The sequence below is a fragment of the Lutjanus erythropterus genome, chromosome 5, assembly GCF_056507025.1.
Source record: "Lutjanus erythropterus isolate fLutEry1 chromosome 5, fLutEry1.hap2, whole genome shotgun sequence".
In the NCBI taxonomy this organism is placed as follows: domain Eukaryota; kingdom Metazoa; phylum Chordata; class Actinopteri; order Lutjaniformes; family Lutjanidae; genus Lutjanus; species Lutjanus erythropterus.
The window spans coordinates 9,413,466-9,440,579 of record NC_139321.1 but is presented as its reverse complement, the minus strand read 5'-3'; the positions used below and the strand labels follow the sequence as shown (position 1 = coordinate 9,440,579).

Genomic DNA, 27,114 nt, shown 5'->3' with positions numbered 1-27,114 from the left:
ATGAAGCATCTCAGGGAATAAAATCAATCCTGACTGGCTGAAAAACTCTGCACATTTAGCCCTAATTTTAGGCTAAGCAGTGAAGACATTTCATCAGCTCATCCTAAGGAAAGACCAGTAGAGCTCTCTTATCAGTTTTGAGTCCACAGCGTTAGGACAAACATTCACTCACAATCCAGAAGTGGTGAAATAGAGAAGACTTTTTAATTTAAAATAATGACCAACTTCTTCAAAGACATTGATTGGACTTTAAAGTCTTGTGACTATGCTGTAAAGGCTCTATCTTCAAAAATATGCCCACTTCAGAGAAAACAAGTTCTTGCAATGTGTGCTTAATTGAAAACAAACAAACACAGCCATAACGGAGCTGATTTAGGATGTAATTATTGTGATTTTAATGCACCTCAAAGCTCCAATACCATGCATATTCAATAACGTCCCTGCCCCCATGCAAGATTAAAAATTAAATTCAACACATATTGGTTATGCATGTGTGGCACTTGATGTGATGGCCAAGTGTTTCAGGCGTGTGTGACAGACAGACGTGCCTGGACCACGAGAGCAGACCAACAGCAGTGCCGAAACAATGCCTAAATACTTAGTGTGGCCAAGACACGTGTACTTTTAATAGGGCTGATTATACAGAAAAAAGACTCTCTGGCTAAACAGCACAAGATGCAGCTTGTGTAAGCCATTTAAGATGAAATGTAGCGGTTAATACATGTGTCATTTTTAACGTCTTTAAAATATATTGTCAAGTCTGTACCTGTGCTCAGCTAGTTTGTCTTACAAGTGACACAATTTACTATATTTAATTTAGTTCTTCCAGCATCACATTGGATCTGCATCAGCCTGTCAGGTTCGTGAATACGCTGATTGCACATGAGAAAATCTGCAACACATCATCATTAATTTTATTTTACGGTTCAGTGTCATAAAACGTTTTGTTCACTCTCTAAGGAGAACTTCTACTTGTTGCTCAGTCAGTGTGTGTGTGTGTGTGTATATGTGTGTGTGTATGAGCCTTCATGAATAACTCTCACGTCCTGCTCTGAGACAGGAGGATTTTTTTTGTTCTAGTTTGAATTTCCGTGTGACTGGTTCTGAGATGCAAGATAAATAATAACAAACATAAAATAGGTGAGAAAAATACAGAAAGAATAACGGTATTTTCATCACTCTATCAAACACAACTGCCCGGTCTCCATCAAAAAAGTATTTTATGTTACTGCCTGCCTCCCCACAGACTCAGCATGGTGCTGCTGACCACAAAGGGACTATAGATTGAGTCCAGCAGGCAATATCTTTGTGGTGCTGCTGCCCAGACGCTGTGGGCCTGTGATAGCATGCTGCTAGCTAATGGAGCTAATGGATTTTTTTCTTTTTTCCTAAATTGAAAACACGTTATTTTTTAAATTTTTTTCATGCATCAAAGTTTTGTATGTCTACATGTAAGAGACCGATTGTGAACATTTTCTTTTTGCACAACATCTGTGACCACAGGAGAAAACATGACCGCAGTGCAACAAATATGAGGGTATATGACATCATATGGCCAGAACGATTGCTGGTGTCAGTTTCAACTGAGAAGTCATTTCCTCATTTGTCAGTTTTGCAACAGATGTGTTTGTTCTCTCATCATTCACAGAGGCATGCAGCTGAAATTATTAAGAGGGACACACCTGCAGATTTCTGAGGGTACAGTGAAATAAAATAATTATAAGGTGTAATAAGTAGTGACAATAAAATAACGTCCCGTCCCTTTTCGCTCTGTGCTTCAAAATCAGCTGAGCAAGCTTGATGTCCAGCAGAACCTCTGTCAAGTTCCTCCTGTTTCTTGTATTTATGCTGCGTGCTACATTGAAAAGAAAACCAAATTTTCCAGACTAAATTCTGGTTTCGTGGCCTGTAACTGGCTGGAGCTGTCCCCGTCTTTTAATTGTGTGTTACAGAAGACTGGACAGGAAGAAGGGTGAAGGAGCTATTGGTGGAAAGGTAAAGCTATGATCACAGAGGCTGCCGATTTGTAATCCCAAACTAGAATAATAAAATATTTTTAAAAATATAGGCATGCAGAGGGAATCTCTTTACCATAGTATCTGATCTAACTGTGTACTATTTATTCTTAATAATTAGAGAGGAAAGAGAATAACTTGGTTCTGTAAATTAGGATTTTCTGACACAGTTTACAAAGTTAACCTGCTAAATTAGTACCTTGTTTTATTATTTGACCTGCACCATAATCACTGCAGTACAATAATTGTGGTCAAAATACAGGAATTATCCCCCTTTTTTCATTTCATCATCAGATATTTTACTGATATTTTACTGATTTACTGAATATTTAGATGCACCATAGTTTACTTTCAAGAATCTGGTCATCTTAGTTAAAATATGATGCTGAAGGACCAGTTCTTGCGAGTGTTAGCAAAACACTAGCTAACTAGCTAGCTAATATTCATCAGTTGCTAGCTCCTTAGTTACATCTGATAGCTAAGGTTAGTAAAACACATGCCAGCACGTAGCATTCCTAAACATAGGAAACAGGAAAGGAGAAAGTTGACCGAGGTTCCAGTGGCTACCAAACTTGCTAAACTGTTACTGAAGCACAGAGCAAACAGGGGCAAGATTTAGGAAGGGGCAATTACATGTGACATTGGTAACTAGTATTAAAGAGCAGTATATTAATACTTTGGATAAGTAAATCTTCTGTGACTTGATAGTAAATATATAAAAATGAAATTGGTAATACTTCAACATGAGAGAAGAATTGATTGGTATCAGCTAAGTTACTTTGAATTACTTTAAATCCATCATTGGTAGTTGGCCTAAGAATCCCAATCAGAGCATCTCTAGCTAAAAATAGACGGACAGTAACTTGGTGTTTGTAGTGACAGACTGACCTGTTGGATGCGGTTGATGCGCCTCTCATCGGTCTCGGCGATGAACAGTGTGCCCAGGTGGGACAGGGCGATGGCCTTGGCAGCCTCCAGGGTGGCACGCACCGCTGCCCACCTCACCAGGTGGTGGTCAATGCCTGGAACCTGGCAGTGGATGGGGCGGCCCGCCACAATTCGCACCTGGAGACTCTCTGATACCTGATGCAAAAAAAAAAAAAAGTCCAGGTGTGCCTTGGGATTTTGTGACAACCATACATTTTTATTAAAATTAAAAAAAAAAAAAAATTTCTTTATCAGCACTCCTTCCGTCAAAGCGAACCCCAGACTTTGGCGTTTGCACATTTGCCAGATGGTGAGAATTGTGTGTAACACATCAAAAGCTCTGATTGATTGACACCTTATTTTTTTCCCACCCACACTCCGGGAACTCTGCCTCTGATTGGCTAGTGGGCAACCTGTTGCCTCCGTTGATTAGGCTGGTTATACAGGTTATTACATGTTAGCCTTGGGCAGAAGAAGGTTGAAAAGTCCTGGTATAAACTACGGAAAAGAGACAGGATAAAAATAATTAGAAAAGCTTCCAGTAATAATTTATGCCAATGGAATCAGCCACCATTTGTAGCTTTGTTGATCCAGCATATCGAAGACCATCAAACCTAAACCTTCCTCACCTAATGAGTCATTAAGTTTTTACAAGAGGCACACTCCGACAGGCAATTCATTAAATTTAGGAGAACAAGTGTTTGGTTAATAAGCAAAACCTGAATGACATTTTCTTAAAAACAACGTGCGCAGAGACTGTTGATAGCATGTTATTTTTTTTAACAAGGTGCTCTTTTCCTGTCTTTTATGTTTGCTGCCTCACTCACACTAAATGCACCTTAAGTGACAGCACTGCAATTTGTGAGAAATATTTCATTAGCCTTTCTTCCTCTGCTACGTATAGTGCCCAGTGTCTCTCAAGGTGACATGTTTAGACCTCATTTGCTGGCAGATGTGTATTTTGTGCATATTCAGGACTGTTTCTCTACCTGTAGGACAATGTTGTTGTCCAGGATGTAGAGGGAGTTGTCCAGCGGGTTGATGGCCAGGTCTGTCGGCCACTCCAGACGCACCTGTCGAATACACACACACACACAGAGACCGTACATACAGTAACTGTAATTCTACCAAAATTAGAACAAAAGAACAAGAAAGCCTAGGAGGGTTTTGCCCACCAGAGTCAGTTTCAGGTGATACAAATAATATCTTCTTAATAACATAGCATTAGGCCTCCTGACCCTCCCTGCTCATGCAAAGGTCAGCGGCGGGCAGGGAGCCTTCCCCGTGTTTATTCAAGACTCACACTGGCTCGCCTCGGCACTGTTCCAAATGTCAGCCAATAACCGTGATCGCCGCCTGCTCAAATAGCACACCCTGCCCGCTAACACTGTGGGGGTCAAAGACAGACAAACCTACACTAGCGCACAGCCACCCACACCCCGGTCTACCTCACACAAACAAACAGTCAAACTGTGAGCAATGGAGACGAGGCGGCGCGTCTGAGGGATCAGTGAGGTGATTGATGACTCTGACGATGGATTGGTAAATAAATGGATCATGTTAAATTGCCACTGACATGTCCAATTATAGGCTCTGTCAAATGAGAGAGAAGGGGGTTCACTGTGAAATCCCATTTTAAGAGGTAGAGAGATTCATCAAGCTGGGCTCACTCTGTCCTTAGCCAAAGAGGACACGCATCAAATATCTCGTGCTCATGATCTTGAACTTTGCAGTGATGGCAGGCCATCACTTTTACAAGAGTTGAGCTGAAGACAGAGCTGGGCCGGCTGAATTAAACCAAAACACAATCTCTTAATACTAATCAAATCACACATTTTTAAACCATAATTCTTACTTAGCTTTATTGAGACACATCTGATAGTAATAATATTTAATGAATTTGCCTGCTTGAGCAGTATTCTCGCCTTTTTTAAACCTGGAAGAGAAACAGGGAAGCTTAGGGTATAGATAATACTTCCTGGCACAGGACCAACACCACACAGTAAGCATGGCAGGGATACGGCATACAACTAACAGACATATGTTATTCAAATACAATTTATTGTTCAAATTTCAGGGTGCAAAATAATAAACTGAGGGTGCAATTCATGCTTAGTCACTCCATGTCAGGATCTGAATCATAGCGTGGTGTAAAAAGGGCTTTAGTTACAGGACATTCTGTTGCTCGTTGCTGTGAGTTTTGACAGTCTGATCAACTAGACCTCTAGGAAAGAGAGACTGCTAATGCTAGCTGTGCTGCAACTGCAGATGATCCATCAGGCATTGAAACTGTCTTGTAGAAATTAGTGCTAATGTTGGCAAGCGAGGCTTACTAGCTTTCCCAATGAAAGGTAGTCCGCCTGGCTTTCCATTTTCCAACTGGATTACAAACTTAACAGCACAATAGAGTGCTAGCATTTTTGGAGGCCAATGGTCAATAAGAAATTACCATTTACATTTTGGATTAGTGCAGAAAGAGTTTTGTAGCGAACAAATATTTTCACGCATTCTCAGAAGTAAAAAGCTAGCATTAGGCTATAAATGAACTACACTGCGGTTGCATGGCTTCATGTCACGACCGCCAAGTGACCTCTGTTCAGTGTGATGATATTTCATGTTCCTGACAACATCATATATCCACTTGTTTGCACCATAAACACAAAACGACACATAAAAATTCATGAGTGGGGTATTTATTGGTGCAATATTTTATGTTGTAAAACAAAAATGTTAGCATCTCTTCAGCTTGTGTAAACCACATGCATCTAACCAAAAACCTTTTCAAAAAACACACTGACTTCCTGACAAGGGAACTTGAAGTGCTAAAATGCTAACTTATGTCTGGGTTTTAGGACATATTCCTGCAGCACTCTATTGGTCTGTCAAATGATGAAAATTGTAAACAGTTAGATGGCTAAAATTGCAGCCAAAAATAATGTTGAGTTGTTGTAAAAGGGGATAGAAACGTCTTTTTGGATATACAGCACATGTCCCAGTCAGTCACGCAGCACAGAAGTTGAGACTCGTTTCCATATGAATCCAAAAATGTTTAAACTTAAAATGGAAAAATATTCACAGTAGCTGCAGTATCATTTCCTTATACAAAAAACCTGAGAATTCAAATTTCACTTTGACTTGAAACTAAAACCTAACACTTGGAATTCATTTTGCATAAATTACTGGAGTATAGTTGTCCCGCCGTAGCTACAGAAGTTTCCATCAATACTAATGACACATTGAGGTCACAGCAGTTTACAAGAACAAACACAGATGGTGGATGAATGTGACTGGACGCGGTCAGACGTGCTGCAGAGGCCGATAACTAACAAACAGAGGCATTGTGAGGTAACATGGGCCCCTTTAAAGACACATAAGAGCACCTCTGGGAGATCACCTGGGCTGAACACGCATATTCACACACACATACACGCACATACACAGGCGCTCGCACTCCTATGTGTGGGCAGAGATCCCTCTATAGAGCCAGCACTTCATCTATAATTCATCTTCTGCTCTAATAGGCCTGATATAAGTCAGCAGTGTGATCTGAAGGCTGGCTGATCAAATCTGTGCAGTAGCTGTCTTTGGTCTCTACCGCACTGTCTTCTGCTCAGAAACACATTCACTTTTGAGAAGACAGAAAGAGCCATGGCAGAGGGCAGTTTAGATTGACAAAACAATCATCGACTGTAAGAGAACAGCAAACACATTTTTTGCATTTTTGTCTTTAATTAATCAATTTAATCAACACAAAACACATGCAGGAGTCTTACTCTCTACAGAATATCTAAATAACATTCAAATGGTGAGGATTAACATGTAGCTCTAGCTTTCCACCAGTTATTTAAAGGGGAACTATTACATTTTCAGCTCTATGTTTTCATTCTGTGATTCTTCTAGAATAGAATTGCATGATTCATAGTTTAAAAACATCCTTATTCATATCAGCATGCAGCATCAGCGTGCAGCCCTTCAATTCACCGTCTGTCTGAAACAAGCTGTTTTAGCTCCTGTCTCTTTGTGCCGCCCTCCTTTATTCACCAATTTTAGTGAAACTGGATTCTATTTCATGGAGAAAGTAATTCCTGCTCCCCCCTGTGATGTCCTCCGGCTGCTCTGCCTCAACTTCCGGCTATTTCTACGTTTTACTTGTTAGCAGTTAGCTACTTTTTTTTTACACTTGTTGGCTGGTTAGCTCAGAAACAGGTTTAGCTATGCAAGACAGCTCAGTGCTTCTAAGCACCCTCTTAGCATCAAGAGCAAAAATAGCGATATGGAGCACAGAATTTGATTAATTATCAGACCACAAATGAGACAAGAATAAGGTGTTTTTGGGGACTGATTATTGTACACAAGCACACAACTTTACAACCATATTCACTGATTTTGGTGCAACTGGATAATATTTTTTGGAGGAAAGTTTTTTTGTTTTTCTCTCTGATGTCCCCCGGCTGCTCTGCCGCAGCTTTGGGTGATTTATGGAGTTTCCTAATGACCAAAAGTTTATTTGTCATTAGTGGTTACCTACTATATCCACTAGTTAGCTCAGTTAGCCTGCATACAGCTGACTCTGGACTGGGAGTTCAAACAACAGAAGAGAGCACAGCTAACTAGCAGAGGCACTTAGCTACTTTCACCACTGATAAAGATGCCTATCCACCAGAAACTCTGTAAATCACAGAGAGTTGAGCTGGATGAAATCAGAGGGAAAAAGAGCAAATATATAACTTTCCTTCACAATAAAAATAGCACTTTCTATTAGACACTGAACAGGAACACAGTCCTGAGCAGAGCGGTCGAATGAGGACTGAGTGGGCGGGTGTGCTGTGCACGCTGTGCTGTGTCTGAAGTGGATGACCATGAAGAAAGTCATGGTGTACCAACGTCAGCCGTGGCATCAAGTTGTTGAAAGTAGAAAAAAACAGTGCCTTCAGGGCACTCTGAAATGTCAGTATTTTGCTCAAAGCAAGTACTTTGATGTACAATTACCTCATTATTTGATACTTTGGATAAGCTTAATATGAACATCCAACATTGTAACATAATATATATGCGTCAGAAAATTATGAAAGGCCTGTTAGGTCCCCTTTAGACATCACTATTAGCTTACCTGGCTGATGTCCATGCGCGCATCACAGCTGAGTGGCTGCGTCGACATCAGTCCGTTTGAGCCAATCACAGTGGAGAGCAAACCCCTCTCATTAATCTTCTGAATGGTGGTGCCATCAACGAAGTAGACAACACCTCTTTTATCCACTGCAATACCTGGGCGGTTGAGAGAGAGAGAGAGAGAGAGAGAGAGAGAGAGAGAGAGAGGCGGAATGAGCTTTCGGAGATGACAGAGAGTGCACGAGCGGGGGTGAGAGCACAACAAGGAAAAAGGAGAAAAACGTGAAAGAGAGTATGAGAGAGAGCACAGAAGAGAGGAGATGGAGAGGAGTGAGTAAGGGAAAGAAGTAAAGTGGAGAGAGGAGAGGGTTTCGGAGAGGCATCCAACTCAGTTAGACATTCAGCTCAGCAAGCGGCTGTCTTATCAAAGGCACTGCACCACAGAAATGTAATTATATTTCCATTCCAGAGCCCACTAAAGGGATTAGAACAATGCAACTGGAGGAAGAAGTTATTTGTCACATTAGATGTGAGCAGGGTGCCGCAGTGAACTTTTGACATTTTGGCGCTTGCAAACGCACATTATGAATGTGCATCCATGATTTGAACATATATGTGAATGTCTGCATGTGTGCATAAGCCTGCCTTGCATTTGCAAAGCACATGTGCACACATGCTTTGTGAGCGTGCTTTGTGATGAACAGCATTCACTGATAAAAGAGCCTCGTTTGACCAGCTTAAAAAAATACCAACTGTTTTTTCAAATCGAGTTAACAAGTTATATGAACACAATTGCTTTAAGTCAGATGTGCTTTCAAATCAACAGTTTTCATTAATGCAACCTAAATGTAAAGTCAACTAAAAGTGTCCAATTTTCCAACTCAATTATTTGCTTTACCCAAAAGTAAAATACTGCTTCTACCTAATAACATGGTTTCAGGAAAAGTAGTTTTAATAGTTACCTTATCATGTGTTATTTCAGTTTGTTAAATACAATTAATATAATTGCTTATGTTCCCTGCTCGCACAGAGTTGCTGCAGGAATGTGGTGGCAATGTAACTTTTGCGACATGTGATACTGTAACAACACACCCAGTGAAATTCAAGATTGTTGTCACTGACACGTTATTTTAAGCTGATATGTTCTCCCAATGCTTCTACCACGTTTTTGAGAGGTTGTGACGTTTTAGCATTATATAGAGTCAACAGACGTTGCAAGTACCATGGAATATCTGTAACACCAATTTTTTAACGACACAGCAATGTAATTAATGGTAACATAAAGTAAATGTTAAGACGTTACAAATGATACATCACAATCACAACACTGGAGTAGGATTAGCATGATTTAATGTTAGCCTGACTTAATGGTCGCTGGTCTTGTTCAGTGAGTTCACTAGAACTTAACATAATTTCACTGATTCAGGTGAACTTTTGTACTTATAACATAATACATGATCTAATTTTGCCTTGCATTAGACTTAACCTTGTTTCTGAGTCACCAAGAGGAATCGGTGACTCAACTGCAGGGGGGAGAAATCTGGAAACAACACGTATGCCATGACGTCAGATGCACAACAGCCTACTAAGAAAAACCTTACTGACCGACTGACCCACTGAAATAAGAGTAAAGGACCAGGATGTAAATCTCAAGTTGTTATAACCTATAAAAATAGACTGCCATGACTAAAACAGAAAGCTGATGAAGGCTCTTTCAAAACATTACATTACTTCAACTAACAGTGACATACTCTTTTTGCAGCGTGTTCTTGAGCTCTCCTCACAGTGGAGCTGTGCAGCAGCAGACAGTGAGCAGAGACAGCCGGAGAGAGGTAAGTCCAGGTATTAAAGGTCAGGGCAGACTATGAATCATCTGTTATGGATGAGGAGCGACCTTCATCGCTGTCTCATCTCCATACAGAGAATGGCCCTTTGACTCAAGTCCTCAGCAATAATATTCCACAACTCAACCCTCACCTCTCAGACCGTATGCCGCCAATCCTCCTTGATTGCCTTCACTTAGCAACTGCGACAATAAGCCATATTTCAGTATTCCTACCTGCCACCTCCAATGCGCGTGGCTCACTGCTGTGCCATTTAAAACAACATTTTGTTTATGGTTTGTCATTAAGTCATGTCAAGTTTATGTATATATCTCTTTATCTCAGCCATGCCTTAAAGGATTTCACAGAGACAAAGCCTACTTATAATCTAAATACGCACGATCAATCACAAAAATAAATGGTGCAATATGAGATGCAACAAAGGAAACCAGAGAAAAACACATGGAAAACAGAGACAGTGAAAAGATTTAACTAGGACTCCAACTAACTGTTATTTTCTTCACTGATTCATCCGATGATTACTTATACAATCAGTTCATTTGTTTTAGTCTTAAAAGCTGCATTGATTTATGGCCACTTTGTGAAAACACAAAAATTGACATATTTCCATACAAGGCTATTAGGCAAACAGTTGCCTATTAACACATGGTAGTGTTGCAGGCATGGTGCAACATTAGAATTCATGAGGAATCGTGTTTCTGGCCACTTGATGAATGCGAGTCCAATTTTCACTCTCATTTTAGCTCTGTTTTTGGTCTCCACCAACTCCTGAGGGAAATATCTGGCTGCTAAATGCTCCACTGTTCACCAGCTAGTCACTAACTCTGTTAGTTTGTCATTTGGTGCTGGGCAGGCAGCATAAAGTGGGTTTATCAGAGTGTGTTTTTTTTAGTGAAAACAGCTGCCTGCTCTATGTGGAGACAAACTTGAGAAGTGTGAGAGTGAACCGCAACATTAAAATCACGAGTCATAAAACTAATACAATAAGAGGAATGAAAAATGCACTTTGTAGAGCTGGGAGGAACTAAAAGTTTGGGTGATAACTCTGTGTGGGCTCATCACTATGAGCGACCCTTTTTACTTTACACGCTGTCATTTAAGCATTAAAATGAAATGTTAAAATGTTGCTAAGTGCAGCTTTAAAATGTCAGAAAATAGTGGAAAAAGCTTATCAAATTCTCCCAGAGGACAAGGTTATGTCTTCAAATTTCTTTTTTTCTCTCTTCTTTTATTCTTTTTTTTTATTTGTGTCTAACTGAGAAAAGCAGAAGAAAAGCTGGAACCAGTGAATGTTTGACATTTTCCTTAATGACTGATTTACATTGTTAAAAATTAATTGATTTTAAAATTTCTAGCCTGACATCACCAGACTTGTTCACACATGTGAATTAGCCTGCCAACTGTTTCAAGGTTAATTTTTGATTTTGGAAGGAAGCAGACCTTTCTGAAAACATTTGAAGTGATAAATAGGTTATACAAAGAAATAAGTTACTTCAGCCTGACAAATAAAGATTGTGACGTGATTGGCCCGACCAGATCCAGGTCAGGGGAGAGTCGGTCTTACAGAGGTATCTATCAGACCAAATGAAACATGAGCTTGCACATTTGTTTGGTTCCCAGGCTATATATATATATATTTGTAGTGATTGCGTGAATTTCTGTCAATTAAATAACCAACGATGGTTCTATATATAATAGGCTTACTGACCCATTTAGCCGCCTTCCCTGCACCTCACAGATTCAATTCAAAGATTCAACGGGTGATCTGACCATGCACTGTGCAGTCAGCACATCACGATAAAAAATGGACAATGGAGTGACACCATCAGTATGCAGCACAGCTCCAACTGCTCCTCCCTCATTCACTCATCTTGTCCCATTTTCTCGTGATTTTTATTCTGGTTCTGTCAGTCTTTTCTGCTTTCAGACTCTGTCACAGTGGATTATGTGAGGATGTGCCTGTGCTCACTCTCTGAGCCCAGGATAGAAATCACCGCTGCCCCTCTTTCCCCAGGCGCCACTAAGGTCTCATCCTCCTTGACATACAATGGCTTTCTTTACACGTGATTCCGTTCAACACGCACGCACACATGCAAACACAGCACGCCGCCACCGCCGCCGCAACTAGATTCACAAATGTCCTCAAACCGAGCAACCCTGAGCCGACCCTGTGAGTCATAAATCGTGCAGGTAGAGAGGAGGTGGAGAGTGGAGGTGGAGAGGGAGGAGGGCCAGGGTCAGCATGTTTCCTCCAGAGGCCAGAAGGTGAACTGCAGAGCTCTCCCTCCTGGCCCCTTCATCATCCCTCTGACACAGACAGATTACACCACCCACACAGCCTCACCCCCCTCGCCAACACCTTTCCTCTCCTCTTCTGGCTCTCCGTTGCTCTCCATCCTCCCTAACTTGATCTTCTTCTGCTTTCTTTTGTTTTTTGTCGCTGCCCTTTGCTTTGTTTCTGTTGTCGCGCTCCTTCCATCTTGCCCTCTGCGTTATAAGTGCTAATCAAATCAGCGCCCTTTGACCCTCCGATAATGTCTGGTCCCTGTTTCCTTCAGTTCAGCTCATGTTTTCTTTTACTTCTTCCTTTCGTTCCTCCCGGCCTTGCCATTTCTCCTCCTGTCACCTGGCATTATGCAGGAGGGACGTCTCAACCCACACTCTGAGCATCCCTCAGTCTGAAAGTCTGCACTTTTTCCCATCCTCGGATCCTTCCTACTCTCACTTTTCGCACCCGTTCCTCCTCCTAGCACCCTAAACCTGTCCCTGATCTTAGAGCTCATAAATCCTGCACAAGGACATGACGAGGCAGCCAGGACTCTCTCTCAATACTGATTTCTCTTCTCTCGTCCCTGGATATTACTCTTTCTTCTTGTCGCCTTTGGGTCTATTGACTTCCATCCTAAATTCCCTTTATTCTCTCTTTTCTTGCCTTTGTTTGTGCTTTTCTTACACCCTCACTATGCCTGCTTGGGATCTGCATGTCTTATTTTCCTCTAAATAGCTGCCAATCTATCATCAACAATAAATACAGGACCGCGCTGACTTATTCATCCTCACACAAGCACAACAATGAAGAACGTTTGCTATTATTGCTTGGCATTGGCGAAAGGATTTACGCCAGTTTATGTGTTGTTTAAGAGTATTTCGCCATGTTTATTGAAAAGGCGGCAGATTAGTCCACATTCTCCTTGTCAGGGGCTGGATTTCCTGCTGTTGTGGGTAAAGCTGTGTGCCGCGTTAAGGGAATTTACAGCCCCTCCGTATAGCCGATGGATACTCACAAGACATCAAAAGATTTACCGTTTCTCCCTGGGTGGACCTGGCACTCTGATACTCGTGTTTAGAAGCTGGCAGACACACCGGTGGAGAAATAATTGAGATAAATCTCAACTCCAGAGGGAGACGGACATTTGGCTAAAGTTGGGACTGGTTTTTATCATCAAAGAAAAGTGAATTAGACAGAGTTGCATTGACCTTGGGATAAAAAAAAAAAAAAAAAAAAAGAGGGAAGGCTAGAGGAGAGGAGTGAAGGAGAGGATGATGAAGTGACGCTTTTCACATTCAGCTCAGATTTAGGGACAAAACGCAGCCAAAGAGAGAAAGACAGACAGCGCCAAAAGAGGTGTGAAAGAGGTGGTGATGAGACAAAGGGACATGATGAGGAATCGCTTCAATTAACCATTACAGGCCAATCACTCTCAATCAAAGAATCTCTTTGTTCTCTGTCCTTGTCAAAAGAATATCAGTTATAAAGGCCCCCCGTGGCATCGCAATACAATCCAATCTGATTAATGCCTTGGAGAGGGGTCTTCGAGAGCATCAGCGTTGATTACAGCTATTTGAAGAGAAGGAGCCACCGGGGGATTTTCTGAGCAGACAGTGAGGGAGAGGTGAAGAAATTTGTAAGTTGAGAAAAGAGTTGAGGTGAGAGAGACTAATTATAACAAAAGTTGTGAATTATGTATCTTATTTAGCAGTAATAGTGGAAAGCTCAGTTGTTGTACAGTAACATCAGGATGTGGTGCGCATATGTGCGTGTGCGGTGCATGCTGACTGCTAACACCTGAGCCCTCAAGAGTGCAGGAAGTCAGCCTTCTGCTGTTGTTCAAGTTTCCCTTCTACAGTGCTTTCAGCCTTCAAATGTTGACAGCAAGGCTGCCAAAAGAGCTGCCTCTATGGATGAAAGCGAGAGGAATTGTAAAATTGTATAGAAAACAAACACGTCATTGTCTGTCAGCCGGTGAAACAACTGCCTAACTGCAAAATAAGCACGTATCCTGCAAAGGGAAACCTATTTATGGAGGAGAAGACATAATGTGTGCATGTATGGAAGTTCCATTTATACCTGAAAACTTTCATGCGCCCACACAACTGCAGCATGTGTGCACGCAGGGGTGAATTGGGCACACACACATACACACATACACACACACACACACACACACACACACACACACACACACACACACACACACACACACACACACATAGACTGCCAGCAGCCTGAGGAGTAAGTCGTTCAATCTGCCCTCCCGTATCCCCAGGCTCAGTGGGTGTTAATGATATGGACTGACATATTATTACAGCATCTAAATGATGCTAGCTGCAGCTGATTATGGCCCATGGCGCTTCTGTACAAACTGGTAACTGTGTGTGACTGACAAGTGAATGTAGACAGATGGACAGTTTCACCTGAACAACTGGCCCCACTGAGGGGCTCTGACCATAAATAAAGTCAACCAAATTAGCGGGGGAAAGCCTGGAGGGTCCGCTAAATGCTTCAGTCCGACTATAAGTGAAGCCGAGGAACACACAGTTTAAATAGTCTTTAGCTGGCCGTGTGGCTTACCGGTCCCTTTCATCAATTTTAGCAGGTGGTACTGAGTTATTTGTGCAAGTCACATGCAAGTCTTAAGTCTCCACCTTCAAGTCTCAAGCAAATTACTGTGGTAGACAAGTCAAGTTAATTCAGGTCCAGCAAGTCATAAGTCAAGTCATGTAAAATTCTGATGATCTACCACAGTTTACACATTTAGATCAGTCAAAACACAACAGTCACGAACAGTTGAATTTCATTTTCAACATTAAGAAAAACTGTTGCAGCCTGTTTACACCTAATAAATCTTACTGATATTTGACATTTTGTGATATCAATAACAAGGCTTGTAAATGAATAACAATAACCCCCGAGAGTGTGGCTCTCAAAATTATAATATTGCTCTGAAGGGCTCTAAATTGAAAACAGAAGTATGAAAAGAAGAATTTACATCACAATGTTAAGTTTTCTGCCTTGGCTCCCCCTGAGGAGGGTCACACAACTTCTCCTTGGCCTAAAACGCACCTGTCTAAGGTGCTTCTCATTAGACACTGCATAATGCACACTGTTCTCTTCTTACTGCAGACATCTACAACATAATCCTTGAATCCAAAATTGCTTTATATTTGCATTAGCCCCATGATCTGCCTAGAAAAGGCAATATTTAATTCTAAAAAACAGTCAGCTGTCTCAAGTCTAAGTCAAGTCTCAAGTCAAATTCAAGTCAAGACTTTTGTCGTTACTCTCAAATACTCAAATTTGTGACTTAAGTCTGATTGAGTCTTATGACTGAAGCCCCTCACCACTGCCAATTTCTCCTTGAGACCACTACAATGCTGGTTTTGTTGTGTGTTGTGGCATGTGTTCAGTGCCTGTCCTGCTTTCATGTGGTGTTGGAATAATTGGAAAAATTAGTTCCCGACTGGGAAAAGCCACATGAACACTTCTTCTAAATGGTACAACAACTCGGCGAAGAATTTGTTGCACAACTTGCTGAGTTTTCTATTGATGTCATATCCGCAGGAACATGGGAGACACAAGTAAATGTTTGGTTAATAAGTTTTTAATAATTTACATATTGAAAAGAAGGTTTTGCTCATGTTTAAGTTGAAATGTTTCCTTTAAAAAAAAGTTGAGAGAACTCATAATTTCAGGGCAACTGGCTTCTCTAGATTCTTTAGTTTCAAGTCAAACTCAAACCTGTATGCTTTGAAATAAACTAAAACAAGTTTTGCTGATCTATAATCTTTGGATGACATAATTTACTTTTCTGCTTTAGATGAACTTGAATCTTTGAGTTCTAGAAACACAAAAAATTCTGCATTTCAAAAATTGTTCACACTGCTGATAATAAGTTTATATTTTAGTGGTTTTCAAGAATGCACTGGTCCAGCAACAGCTTCAAACTGTTTCAGCACACTTGGATAGTAACAGGAATCTTAACTGGAACCTTAGTCTCAGCCAACCCATCATCCAGACGCTACAACAAGGAACTCTGGCCATAAATAAAGTCACCCAAATTAGCCGGGGAAAGCCCGGAGGGTCCGCTAACTGCTTCAGTCCGACTGTAAGTGAAGCTGAAGAACACAGTGTTTCAAAGAGTCTTTAGCTGGCTGTGTGGTTTACTCCTCCCTTTCATCAATTTCTCCTTGAGAACGCTACAATGCTGGTTTTGTATGTGAGTGCATGTGAACGTTGCGCGCTTGCTAACGTGTGTTGTGGCGTGTGGGTGTGTGTGCATGCATGCGTGCGGTGAAGTAGCTAGGCGAAAAGATAAGGCATGGCAGTTAATCACATTGTGCGTATATGCAAATATAGAGCGGATAAATCAGAGCGTCTGCAGATGAGAAATTCACACTCCCACACACATGCACACACACACATATACACACACACAACTTTCGGGAGACAGTGAGGTTGCCCATGTGCACTAAAGGGGGGAAAATAAACCTGTTCACTCAGTCTGAGCACTGTGAAATGGCACAGTGCACCATACTGATCTTGTGTGTATGTGCATGTGTTTGAGAGTGTAGGGCTGTGCATATTTGTGTGTGTGTGTGTGTGTGTGTGTGTGTGTGTGTGTGTTCATATCAGTGTGTGTCTGTGATTCGACACCTGAATTTGAAAAAAAACGACAGTCACAAGTGTGAATTGATGCTACCATCAAACGCTGCTCTGTATCTATGACACGCAAAATATGAACTGCAGTGCTGTAGTACGAGTGCTGCCTCCATTGGCTCTTATTCCCCCCAATCAAACACTTATCATCAATCAATACAAGATAGCACCATAAACGAGGACGGGCGTGTATTTCTGGTAGATCTTTGGTAAGCAGAAATAATTCATGCTTCTTGTAATTAATTATTCATTAAAGCCCCACAGAACAGACAGTGGCTTAGTAATTAAGTCTGAATCAGACACTGTGGCTCATCTAATTATCAACCACTATAAGTTTGTTAACATATTAACCCGCATTAATTAATTATTGATAGCTGCCTTTTTTTTTTTTAGCTGTTAGTTCCCGACTACACATGTATGGCGAGGCGAGACATTGAGAGCATGCAGAGAACTGGGGGGAGATTTTGCAATAGTTGCATGCTAATTTTTGCGAATAAACATTTTTTGTTGAAAATATGCGACTTGGCAGTAATTGCCTTGTTTGATAGCAAAAAAAAGAGATCCAAAGCAATCACAGAGGCAGCAGACAAACTCAATTATAAAAGCAATTGAAATGCTTTGGACTAGAAAGCTCCATGAAAGGCTGAGGGGTTTGGATCAGTGCGGAGCGTCTGCAGATTATGTCGCACTGTTTAGAACATCAAACAAACACAAGGAGGTCTATCAATAGAGGCTCTTTTACCAAACATACCATCACAACGACAAGCCAGCGAGGCTCTGCGATGGCAGGAAGAGGAAATGGGATCAGATGGGAGGAAACTAATGTTTTCACGACAGAAAAAGCGGAAACGAGGCACTAAACTGCTATAGATTGCAAATCTGTATGCGCAGCCTCCACCCAAACAAAGTTTCCTCACATACAAAGACATCACAGTAACTGAGCCAGAGGCAGCTCCAGCTCAGTCTTTATCACTGATGGTGGGCTCTGCAACCATTTCAGATTTTCTTTACACAGAAATGAGCGAGTGCTTCTTGGGGGGGGGGGGGGGGGGGTCTGGCCACTGGTCTCTTGAAGAGCTGCAGGTGATAATGGTACCCAGGTGCAAACATTTGCTGGCTCTGTTGTCCCATCCCTGTAACAGCTTCTGACCCCCCCACCCCCACCCCTGTATGCCCCCCGATGTCCCCACTCTCACACAGGCAAGTTCAATTGGACTGCCAAGCTGAAGTGTGCCTGCCACCATCACTCTGCTTATTCATCTTTCTGTCAGTGTGTTTAAAGAATCAAGGTAGAAACAACCTGCACGGGCACAAGTTCAGTGTCTCTCCCCTCATCAGAGCCCCCTCCAACCCCCCCGACCGAGACAAACGCTTCCATCTGTGTGTGCGCTTGTGTGTTGGGCATTCACCTCGAGTAAATGCAATTTATTCCTCCACAGTGGCAAAGCTCCACTCCTCCTGTCAGCTTGCCAGGCTCCCAGTGGAGGTTGACAGGCCAGCTGCCAGCAGCGGCCATCTCGACCAGTTAAAGGGACACGTGTGTCACATTTCCCATGATCACGCTGACGTTGTCAGCCTGACATACCTTTAACAAGGCACCCATAACTAACTCTGTGCCCCTTCACTGGGAGAAGCTGAGTGGGTCCAGGGACCAAGAGGCTGTCAATCAAAAACAAGCATGCACAGGCACACGGACTCGCAGAAACGTTGCACCTTTGATGCACAGGCTCAGCCTTTGGCCTTAAGCCTGCATCTCTTATTGACTCAGGGCTTCATTACACACACAGTGAGCTTCAGTAATCTCTCTGAAGCTACCCTACACACTCCGACTACAAACAAGGTAGCTGTCAGTCTGTATAGTGTTCTACCTAATACATTACTTGAGTAGCAGGCATTTTACAGGTACAACCTTGTTTTAAGTCAGCATACATTTGCCTCTACTAAAGCCATTCACTGTATTTTTTTTTTATCCTTAGCAAATCTTGGCAGTGGGCTCACTAATTCCTCGCAGAATATCTATGAGATCTCCTCTTACCCGCTGTGAGTAGGACGCACATTAGATAGATACTTTCTGAGATGGATCTCTTGTCCTTGGTGAACAATAAAGTTCCAGCCACATGACCCTGTATGACATTTGGTTCAATACAATGATCCATCTACTGCCATCAGCCAGAGTTCAACTCATGTTTTAATGCATCACCAAACTTTTTTGCCTGAGGTTTTTGGTTTAAAAAATCTTGCATTTTCAGTGTCAACCTATAAATTCTTCTGTGACTTAAAAAAAAAAATGTGCTTCTCGTATTCTGTGAACTTATCTTAGCCATGTGCAGCAAGTAGAAATATTGGGATGCCTTCATTTTACATTATAATCAGAACAATCATGCTCTCAACTATTCAATTACTGCAAGAAGCAAAGCTGCAGAAATTTAAAGTTGGGGTGAAATGAAGTCAAACGGCTGGGTATTGTTTAAAAAAAATGCCAGTACCAATATCTGTATCCATAAATTGATTTGATACCAATAGAGAACTTATACATATAGTCAGTTTTTTTTTCTAGATCTGGGTATCAAAAATGGTATCATTTGGCTGGAGAAGTATTATATGCTTATATAATTTCTTTGTATTTTTATATGAAAATCATGTTTTCTCCCTTGAAAACAAAAAATAACTCAAGCTAACGTAAGCTAGAATCAACCAGTATAGACCAATAATATCTTGAGATCCACCAATAAATCAGTCTTCAATTTTTAGGTGGTATACAGCTAACATTCATTAGTTAGTTAGCTAGCAACAGCAAGGTACCTTCATGTTCACCACCTCAAACCTTGTTCTGTTTCCCCAAAATACCACTGTTGCGGGCCTGCAGGCTAAAATTTATTCACTTTAAGGACACTTCACGCTTCACTTCACACTAAAGTAGCCAACTGTTTGCCATTAGCTTGGTTAGCCATGCAGCTAAGTTAGAAACTCAGCCCCAGGAGCCAAATCCCGCAAGAAAACCACCTTGGTTCTGTATTCACTGTCGTCAACCCTCTGCTGTCCTCGGAGGCGTTGTTTGGCCCAAGTCTCACCATTATGACTGGGAGGTCCGAGTCCAGGAAGAGTCAGGTAGGTTAATGGACTGCTGTAGCTGCACAGCTGGGTGGGCGTAGTGTTAATGCCCATTCAGAGCTACTGGATCCTGACAAGCCCCTCCATAGCTGCCTGTTTTTATAGGAAACACAAAAATATGCAGGAAGAAATAGCACTTTACTTTCTGTATCTTGTGGACCAGTGCCACTGTCGGGCCAAAAGTCATATTTTGGGCTGTAGCACACTTAACCTTTGTCCAAAGTGTCTGCAGCCCAAGAGAGAATCCAGTGAATATGGTTTCCTAGATGGAAAAATCATCTGCTATTTTGGGTTTTGTTGAAAACAGTTTTGGTGTGTAACAGCTGAGCCCTCATTCTGTTTGGAAGCAGCTCTCTTATCATATTTAAGACCGTCATCACTGGAAAAAAAAAAAAAAACAGCATCTGTACAAATGCTTAAATTACTTATGTCTACATTTCCTGACAAGCAAGCTGTTGTGGTGGTGTGACCTTGTTCTTTACAGAGCGTTCACACCATAAGCCTAAGTTTGACGTCGCACAGAGCAACAAATTTGCACTAATCTTAAAGTTCAACTCAACTGCACTTTCACCTCAAAGATGCCGAATTATAATAATAATATAATTATATATTTTTGTTGTTGGAAAGAACAGAGGAAGATAATTTTGTGCATCTCTGAATTCAGAGGGTTATGTAACTGTACAGTCATATTAATGATAGTGGCACAAGAAAAAACAAAAGAAAAATAGAAAAAGAAAAATATCAGACTGGACGCATTTACCAGGCTGGAAAATTAATGATGTGATTGTTTTCATCCCAATGTTCTCTGTAGCATCCTAGTTAGCTGCTGTGTAGGACTGAGAGCTGCTCTTCATTCCACTCACCCCTGATTATGTTGTTTAAATGTGAGGACTTGTCGGGCCTGTCATCCTGTTGATATATGGATCATTTTGGCAGACAGTGACAAACATTTGGGTATGTGAATTTGTTGCCTGATTCAACAATTCTCCTAAACCCCAGGCTGTTTAGAAGTGACTTGAAGTCGACCTCAGATGAAACAAGTTCAAACTTTCAGCCTTCATTATGAAAATGCTGACACAAATCACAAATTCCAGTATTTCACTGTGCACTGTTTCACTGTTTTATCAAACTACAGGGGGAGCCTGGATCCTCCTAATGAACCGCGAGCTCCACTGAAAACATGATTCATTATATTTTGGAGGATCTCTGGCAAAATGCAACTTTAGCCATGTATTTTTTTCCCTGTATTTCCTTCATTATTATGAAACATGTTTAAAATTAGGCTATTATTGATGTATGACTCATTCATGAGGGTGTTTGATCACTAATTCACTTTAATAAAGAAACCAGCAAGGATCACATATTTGCCATTACCACTGATGCTGGTGCTTTATCATAATAGGCTGTTTTGCTATTTGACCTATCTGTGTCATATTCACAGTTTTGTTTTTTGTAATACTCGTGTGGAGGTTTGATGTGGTCATGAACTGATTACCACAATCCAAATTCCAAGAAAAAGTTGTGAAGTTGTGCAAAACCTAAATACAGACAGAATGCAATGGTTTGCATAAATACAGCATAAAGACAAGATATTTAATGTTCAAACTGATTAACCTGATTTTTGCAAATGTATACTATTTTGAATTTGATCCCTGCAACACATTACGAAAAAAGTTGGGACGGGCATGTTTACCACTGTGATACATCACATTTTGTTACACTCAGTAAGAATTTTGGAACAGAGGAAACTAATTGTTGAAATTTTAGAAAGTGGAATTACTTCTCATTCCTGCTTAATATACAGCTTCAGGTGCTCAACAGTGAGGAGTCTCTGCTGTTGTATTTTTTGCTTGAAAATGGACCACATATTTTTAATGGGAGTTAAGTCTAGACTGCAGGCAGGCTGGTCTAGCACCTGAATTATTTTACTACAAAGCCTCACTGTTGTGACATGAGCAGAATGTGTCTTGGCATTGTCTTGCACATCTCTGCAAAAGACATTGTCTGGATGGCACCATATGTTGCTTCAAAACCTGTATGTACCTTTCAACATTAATGGGGCGTTAACAGATGTAACTGTTACCCATGATGCCACGGGCACTAACGCACCCCCATACCATCACAGATGCTGGCTTTTGAAGTCAGCGCTGGCAACAATCTGGCTGGTCCTAGAGTCTTAACTTGCATTTGCAGATGCAGCAACAAACTGTGTTTCTCAACAACAGTTTTCTAAAGTGTCCCTGAGCCGGTGTAGTATGCCTTTATCCAGAGTGTCTGAATCTTGCAGTCTTGTGTTGAGAAACGTTGTTCTTAAACTGTTGGACTATTTGACTGCACAGTTTTTGAATGAGTTATGTGCTATAAATGTGTGATGCAGCTGTTCATGTTTCTGTGCAACAAGGGTCACAGTCAGTCCTCCTTTCGAGGCAAGTGCAAGCCAACTCCCCAGTTTAAAAAAGTAGCTTCCACCAAAACATTTCATCCATACAAAAGGAAAATGGCATTTATGTCAGTCAGTATTTTCTTATGAAGAATATCTGAACATTCACTAACCTGCATATACTCTGACTTGTGGTATTACACACCACTGTATGTAGAGCACACAAGCCTAGCATCACATGTCCAAGAAGACTATGGGTCAACTGGGAATTCTCAATGAAAACATGTACTCTAAAATGAGAGTGTGCAGCATGCATTATTTACAAAAACAGACTTTCTCATGTGTAACAATGCAACACAGCTGAATAGACTACAGGCTACAGGAATAGGATATACAAACAGGACATCGGCTCTATCTCTGCAATTCTCTCTCCAGTCATGTAAAAATTGTTCACTGGCTGGACGAGTCCTCGATGTACCTGCGTGCTGTGTGCTTTGCTTGATGCTCTTTTGCTTGGCCCTCCGGATTTGCCGCTGGCAGCTATATTTTCAGTATTAGTTTTGGGAGAAAGGAGACTCTGGCAGAACTTGTTATTGTGGCTGCTCAGTGATGCATGTCTGTTGCACAAACCATCGCCGATCGTCTAATTATCATGGATGCCGCAGTGAGAAAACAAGCTGTGGTAGAAATAGCATGACCCAATGGCGTCTCTCTAATTTGCATTATCATAGAGTATGCTGCTGTTTGCCTTGCTGTGTGATTAATTCATGTGTGTATCATTAATGCAGGAATGTCCAGGGGCAAAGACAAAAGCTCGGTCAATGTGAAATGAAACACAGGAGCAGGCTGTTAAAAATTGCGCACACATATGCGCCCGCTCACACACAAACCGAATCTTGGAGCTAAAAACACAGTGTGACTTATCTGATGCCCTTGTTTTGAGAAGTAGTGCTCTGTTTAAACCAACAGAAACAATGATAGTTGACCCTCTGAGAGGGAAGGGAGCCACAGGGCCAGTTTAATATGCAGATGAGGTGTGGGACTGCTGCACGCTGCAGGATTTAGACGCAAAACACTGAGTCCTCTCTTTCTCTTTTTATCCATTTCATTCACTCTCTTGTTCTCTCTGTCCCTCCATTCTCTATTTTCCTCTATTAATTTCATAATATTTTTTATTCTCTATTTTCTCCTTTCACCCTCTTTCTCTCTCGCTTCTGAGCTCCATCTTTTTCTCTATCAATTTAATCCGCTCCCCCTCTCCCTCCCTCTCGCTATTTTGTGAGGCGCAACAATCACTCTGCACTAAATGCTATGGGAGCCAGAGGTAGAATAACAATGGCATATTCATTCCAAAGTTATAACACAGAGCAGCTGGCATAGAGGCTACACAGCCCTAGGAGATCTTCTAACTTCACTGCTGCAGCCAGAGAATACAGTTTGGGAAGTGGCAGATTTGGGGAGAAGTGAAATGCAGGCTGCAGTGATTAGAGTCATGCATTTAAGGGACACCAGCGCTCATGTGACTCCACTGCTGGAGGAGAAGCAGGGGACCGGTGTTTGCTGAGTTAATGGTTTGAGTATGGGCTTGCTGACAGCATCGAATGCTTGATTCACACTGATGAAACAAACTGGGAAACGCTCCTGTGCACATTGCTTCGTTTTCAGCCATTTCTGTAAATGAGACCGGCGCCCAATGTGTGAAGATATTCATTCGCCTAAGCTGCTTATATGTCAACCAGCAGCCAAGACAGATACTGTACAGCATGATGCCTGGCTGGGCCTGGTCTGAGGTTGGTGGCCAAACAGCGATGTGCCATGTGAAGCATATTTACCCCTGGCTGTGACTCTTTTTTAAACTCCCTGGCTGTTCAACATGCTAATAACCGCGACCGGTTTAAACCCCATTGCTTCATTCGGCACCCCGGCCGCCGCTATCTCGACTCCGATGGCGTGCCTCGCAGCTGCGGGGCCGAGTGAGCTGGGAACAAATGTGTTTGTCTGTGTGGGGAATAGAGAGACGAAGAGAAAGAGACGGAAAGAAAGCAGAGGAGGAGAGAAAAGAAGAGACGAGAGAGGGGCAAGAGGGAGAAATGCGGTGGCAGCATGTCAGCCTCTGATAAGGGCATTAGTCTGCCCCCTGTGGGTCGGAGTGAGAGACTGACACTGCAAGCACTCACACACATATACACACACACCTCTCTCTGTGGATATCAGCTTTGCTGTCTGGGACTAGTCGACAAATAAAAGATAAGACCTGCGCATGGCAAACATCAACAACTAAACTCTCAATCACTCTCCAAACTCCTCTGTCCAAAACCTACGCATGAAACACAGACACTTATTTTTACCTAAACACTAGAATAGGTTGATTGTCGACTGATCCCAAAACGTTCTCTTGGTGGCTTATTGGTGGAAAGTACCTGCAGCAACAGGCTTAGTGGACCTTAACTACATTATGAATGTTATGTGACATAACTCATGTAGTTTACATTATAAACGGTTGAAGTTTTGTAAGATTTAAGCAATAGAACTACTTTGTCCTAACTCAACTACTTAGGGTAGGAAAAGATTGTGGTTTGGGTTAAAATAACATTACATCACATTATGTGACGGAAGTGACTTCGCTCACACAATGTAAATGACATGACAGACGTCAAAACTTTAACTAAGTAAGTGATGTCACTTAAATAATGACATAACTCACAAATGTGGTTATGCAATAGAAAAATTGGATGGGAATAGGAAAAGATAGTGGTTTGGGTGAAAATAAATACGTTACGTGTGTCACGTGACAATAGTGATGCCACTCGCAGGTTGGACGTCATGTCCACAATGAGATTTCAAGTTACTCAAAACTTTAAATAACTATGTTTAGATTTTTGTTTCACACAGGGCTCAAACCCCGGTCTCCTGGGCACGCTTGTTTTAGCAATCCACCCACCCTGTCTCCTCCAAATGTGGACTTTCTGTTCCTTATACTTCCCCTGTCATGCTTACTTTTGCGGGCGCTGCCCAACAATACACAGACAGATCAGCTGGAATAAGCCGCTTGCACTTTCGACCAACACAAATGTTTTTCTGGCGAGCGCAGGCTGATTTTTTACATACACACAACTATTATCCACTAAATGTGTAAAAAATAAGTACCCTTCATGTTGCGAGCAGAAGGAGTCCAGAGATGCGAGCCAAGGCTGTTTGGTCCTGGGGGACCGACGCCTCTTTCATGTCAGACATGGGATCCATCCTAAATGGAGCAAGGCCTTTTATTTACCGAGCTAATTGACTGCAGAGGCGCATGTGGAGCCAACTCTAAACAATGCCCCAGATCTTGTATTCATAAGTGAGTGTTTGAAGGACACAAGATAATCCCTGCAGCTTACGCTATGGAGAGACTATAAACTTGGGCAACAGCGGTGCACTCAATAGTGCCGCAACATTGTCGGCTAAATTAAAATTATGGATTACTATTTAACAACTGTTTGCCGTGTTGTAACAATATTATGTGTCACAGCAGGCCGACTGCAGCTATGTCAACACCGGGGCACGAGGACGATTCATCGGTGAAAAAGGGGGAGGGACAGAAAAAGAGCTGGACGGAGTGGAGAAAAAGAAGGAAGGCTCTAATTTGGAGCGAGGCGCTCACCAGAGGACACAAGACAAGATCAATGCGGGAGAATCACACAGCCGCAGCTTCAAAAAAGGAGCGGACAGATATTTCTCTGTGAAGTCTACCACTCATTACCATTGGTAAGAGGGTGCGGGGTGGAGGATGAGTGTGGGCTGTGGCAGATGGATGACAGGGAACCGTGGGGCTCCAGGCAGAAATCTCCAGAGCCTTTATAAGAGCTGGTTAGTCGGAGCACAATGGCCACAGAAGAGTCTGTGAAGTGCAGTGAGTCAAAGAGTATAAAATACCTGACCGTGCGTGAACAGGAGGAGTCTTGGGACAGAATATTCTATTACTGTATAAAGGCAGAGGTACAGCGTGTTCTGAGGTATAGGGGGGCACGTACACTGAGAATAACAGTCTTCAGATCATCTGTCAAATTGTAGCAGGAATCAGCTCCAATCTTGTTTTTCTCTTATCTTCTTCTTTCCCTTTTCATCATCTTCTTCTTCTTTTATCTGTATGAACTTAGGAAGTTGTGGCTAATAAAAAAATCAAAGTTCTGCTATCAAATTTAGAGCTACTTTATATTAAGAATCGGTGACATTTGAAGCATGGAGGCACTTCTGCACTACATTTGTTTATTGTGCTCCATATCGACTGGCTGTCTGCCTCCAACATCAGACTGCACTGCACGCAGAGGCTGAGTGTGACTGACAGAAGAGGCCGTGTAGGACTGTGGGTGTAGCCTGAGTGACAGGCCTGTGGCTAAATCTCCCGTGCGACCTGGGGACCAAGAGTTGGCCAGGTGTGTGGGTGTGATTGGTGAGGGCAGTAAACAGATTATTTCTTCTTCCTGGCAGCACTCGAGTTTTGTGCAAATGCGGCCCCCACAAGCCCGATCCACTGCTGTTACGGCCCTCCCAGACCACAGTATGTTTGATATGATAGCGCATAAGATATCGACTACATAATGGCCTGATTCCACAGAAGCTGGGTGCTGGAAACAAAAAATAAGCAGTAACGATCTGCCATTTTAACCTCTGTAATGCAACATGCCGGAAGACAGCGTATGAGCGACCTCACAACGCTCCAGCATAAACAAGTATTTAAGAATGTTTTTTCGTTCGCTCACCTTGTGTGATGTGATTGATTGTATCAATGGTGAGTTCAGGGACACAGAG

General features: G+C 42.0%; 1 protein-coding gene across 1 annotated transcript in view; it reads right to left on the bottom strand.

Moving 5' to 3' along the window:
* The window catches only part of tenm1 (teneurin transmembrane protein 1), a 259,840-nt gene that overhangs the window by 25,359 nt on the left and 207,367 nt on the right, over window positions 1-27,114 (bottom strand). Inside the window, exons 23-25 of the mRNA XM_084718704.1 lie at window positions 8,053-8,207; window positions 3,932-4,015; window positions 2,904-3,098 (exon numbers count right to left, since the gene is read on the bottom strand). Of these exons, the coding sequence (XP_084574830.1) occupies window positions 2,904-3,098; window positions 3,932-4,015; window positions 8,053-8,207 (434 nt within the window). The remainder of the gene's footprint in view (window positions 1-2,903; window positions 3,099-3,931; window positions 4,016-8,052; window positions 8,208-27,114) is intronic.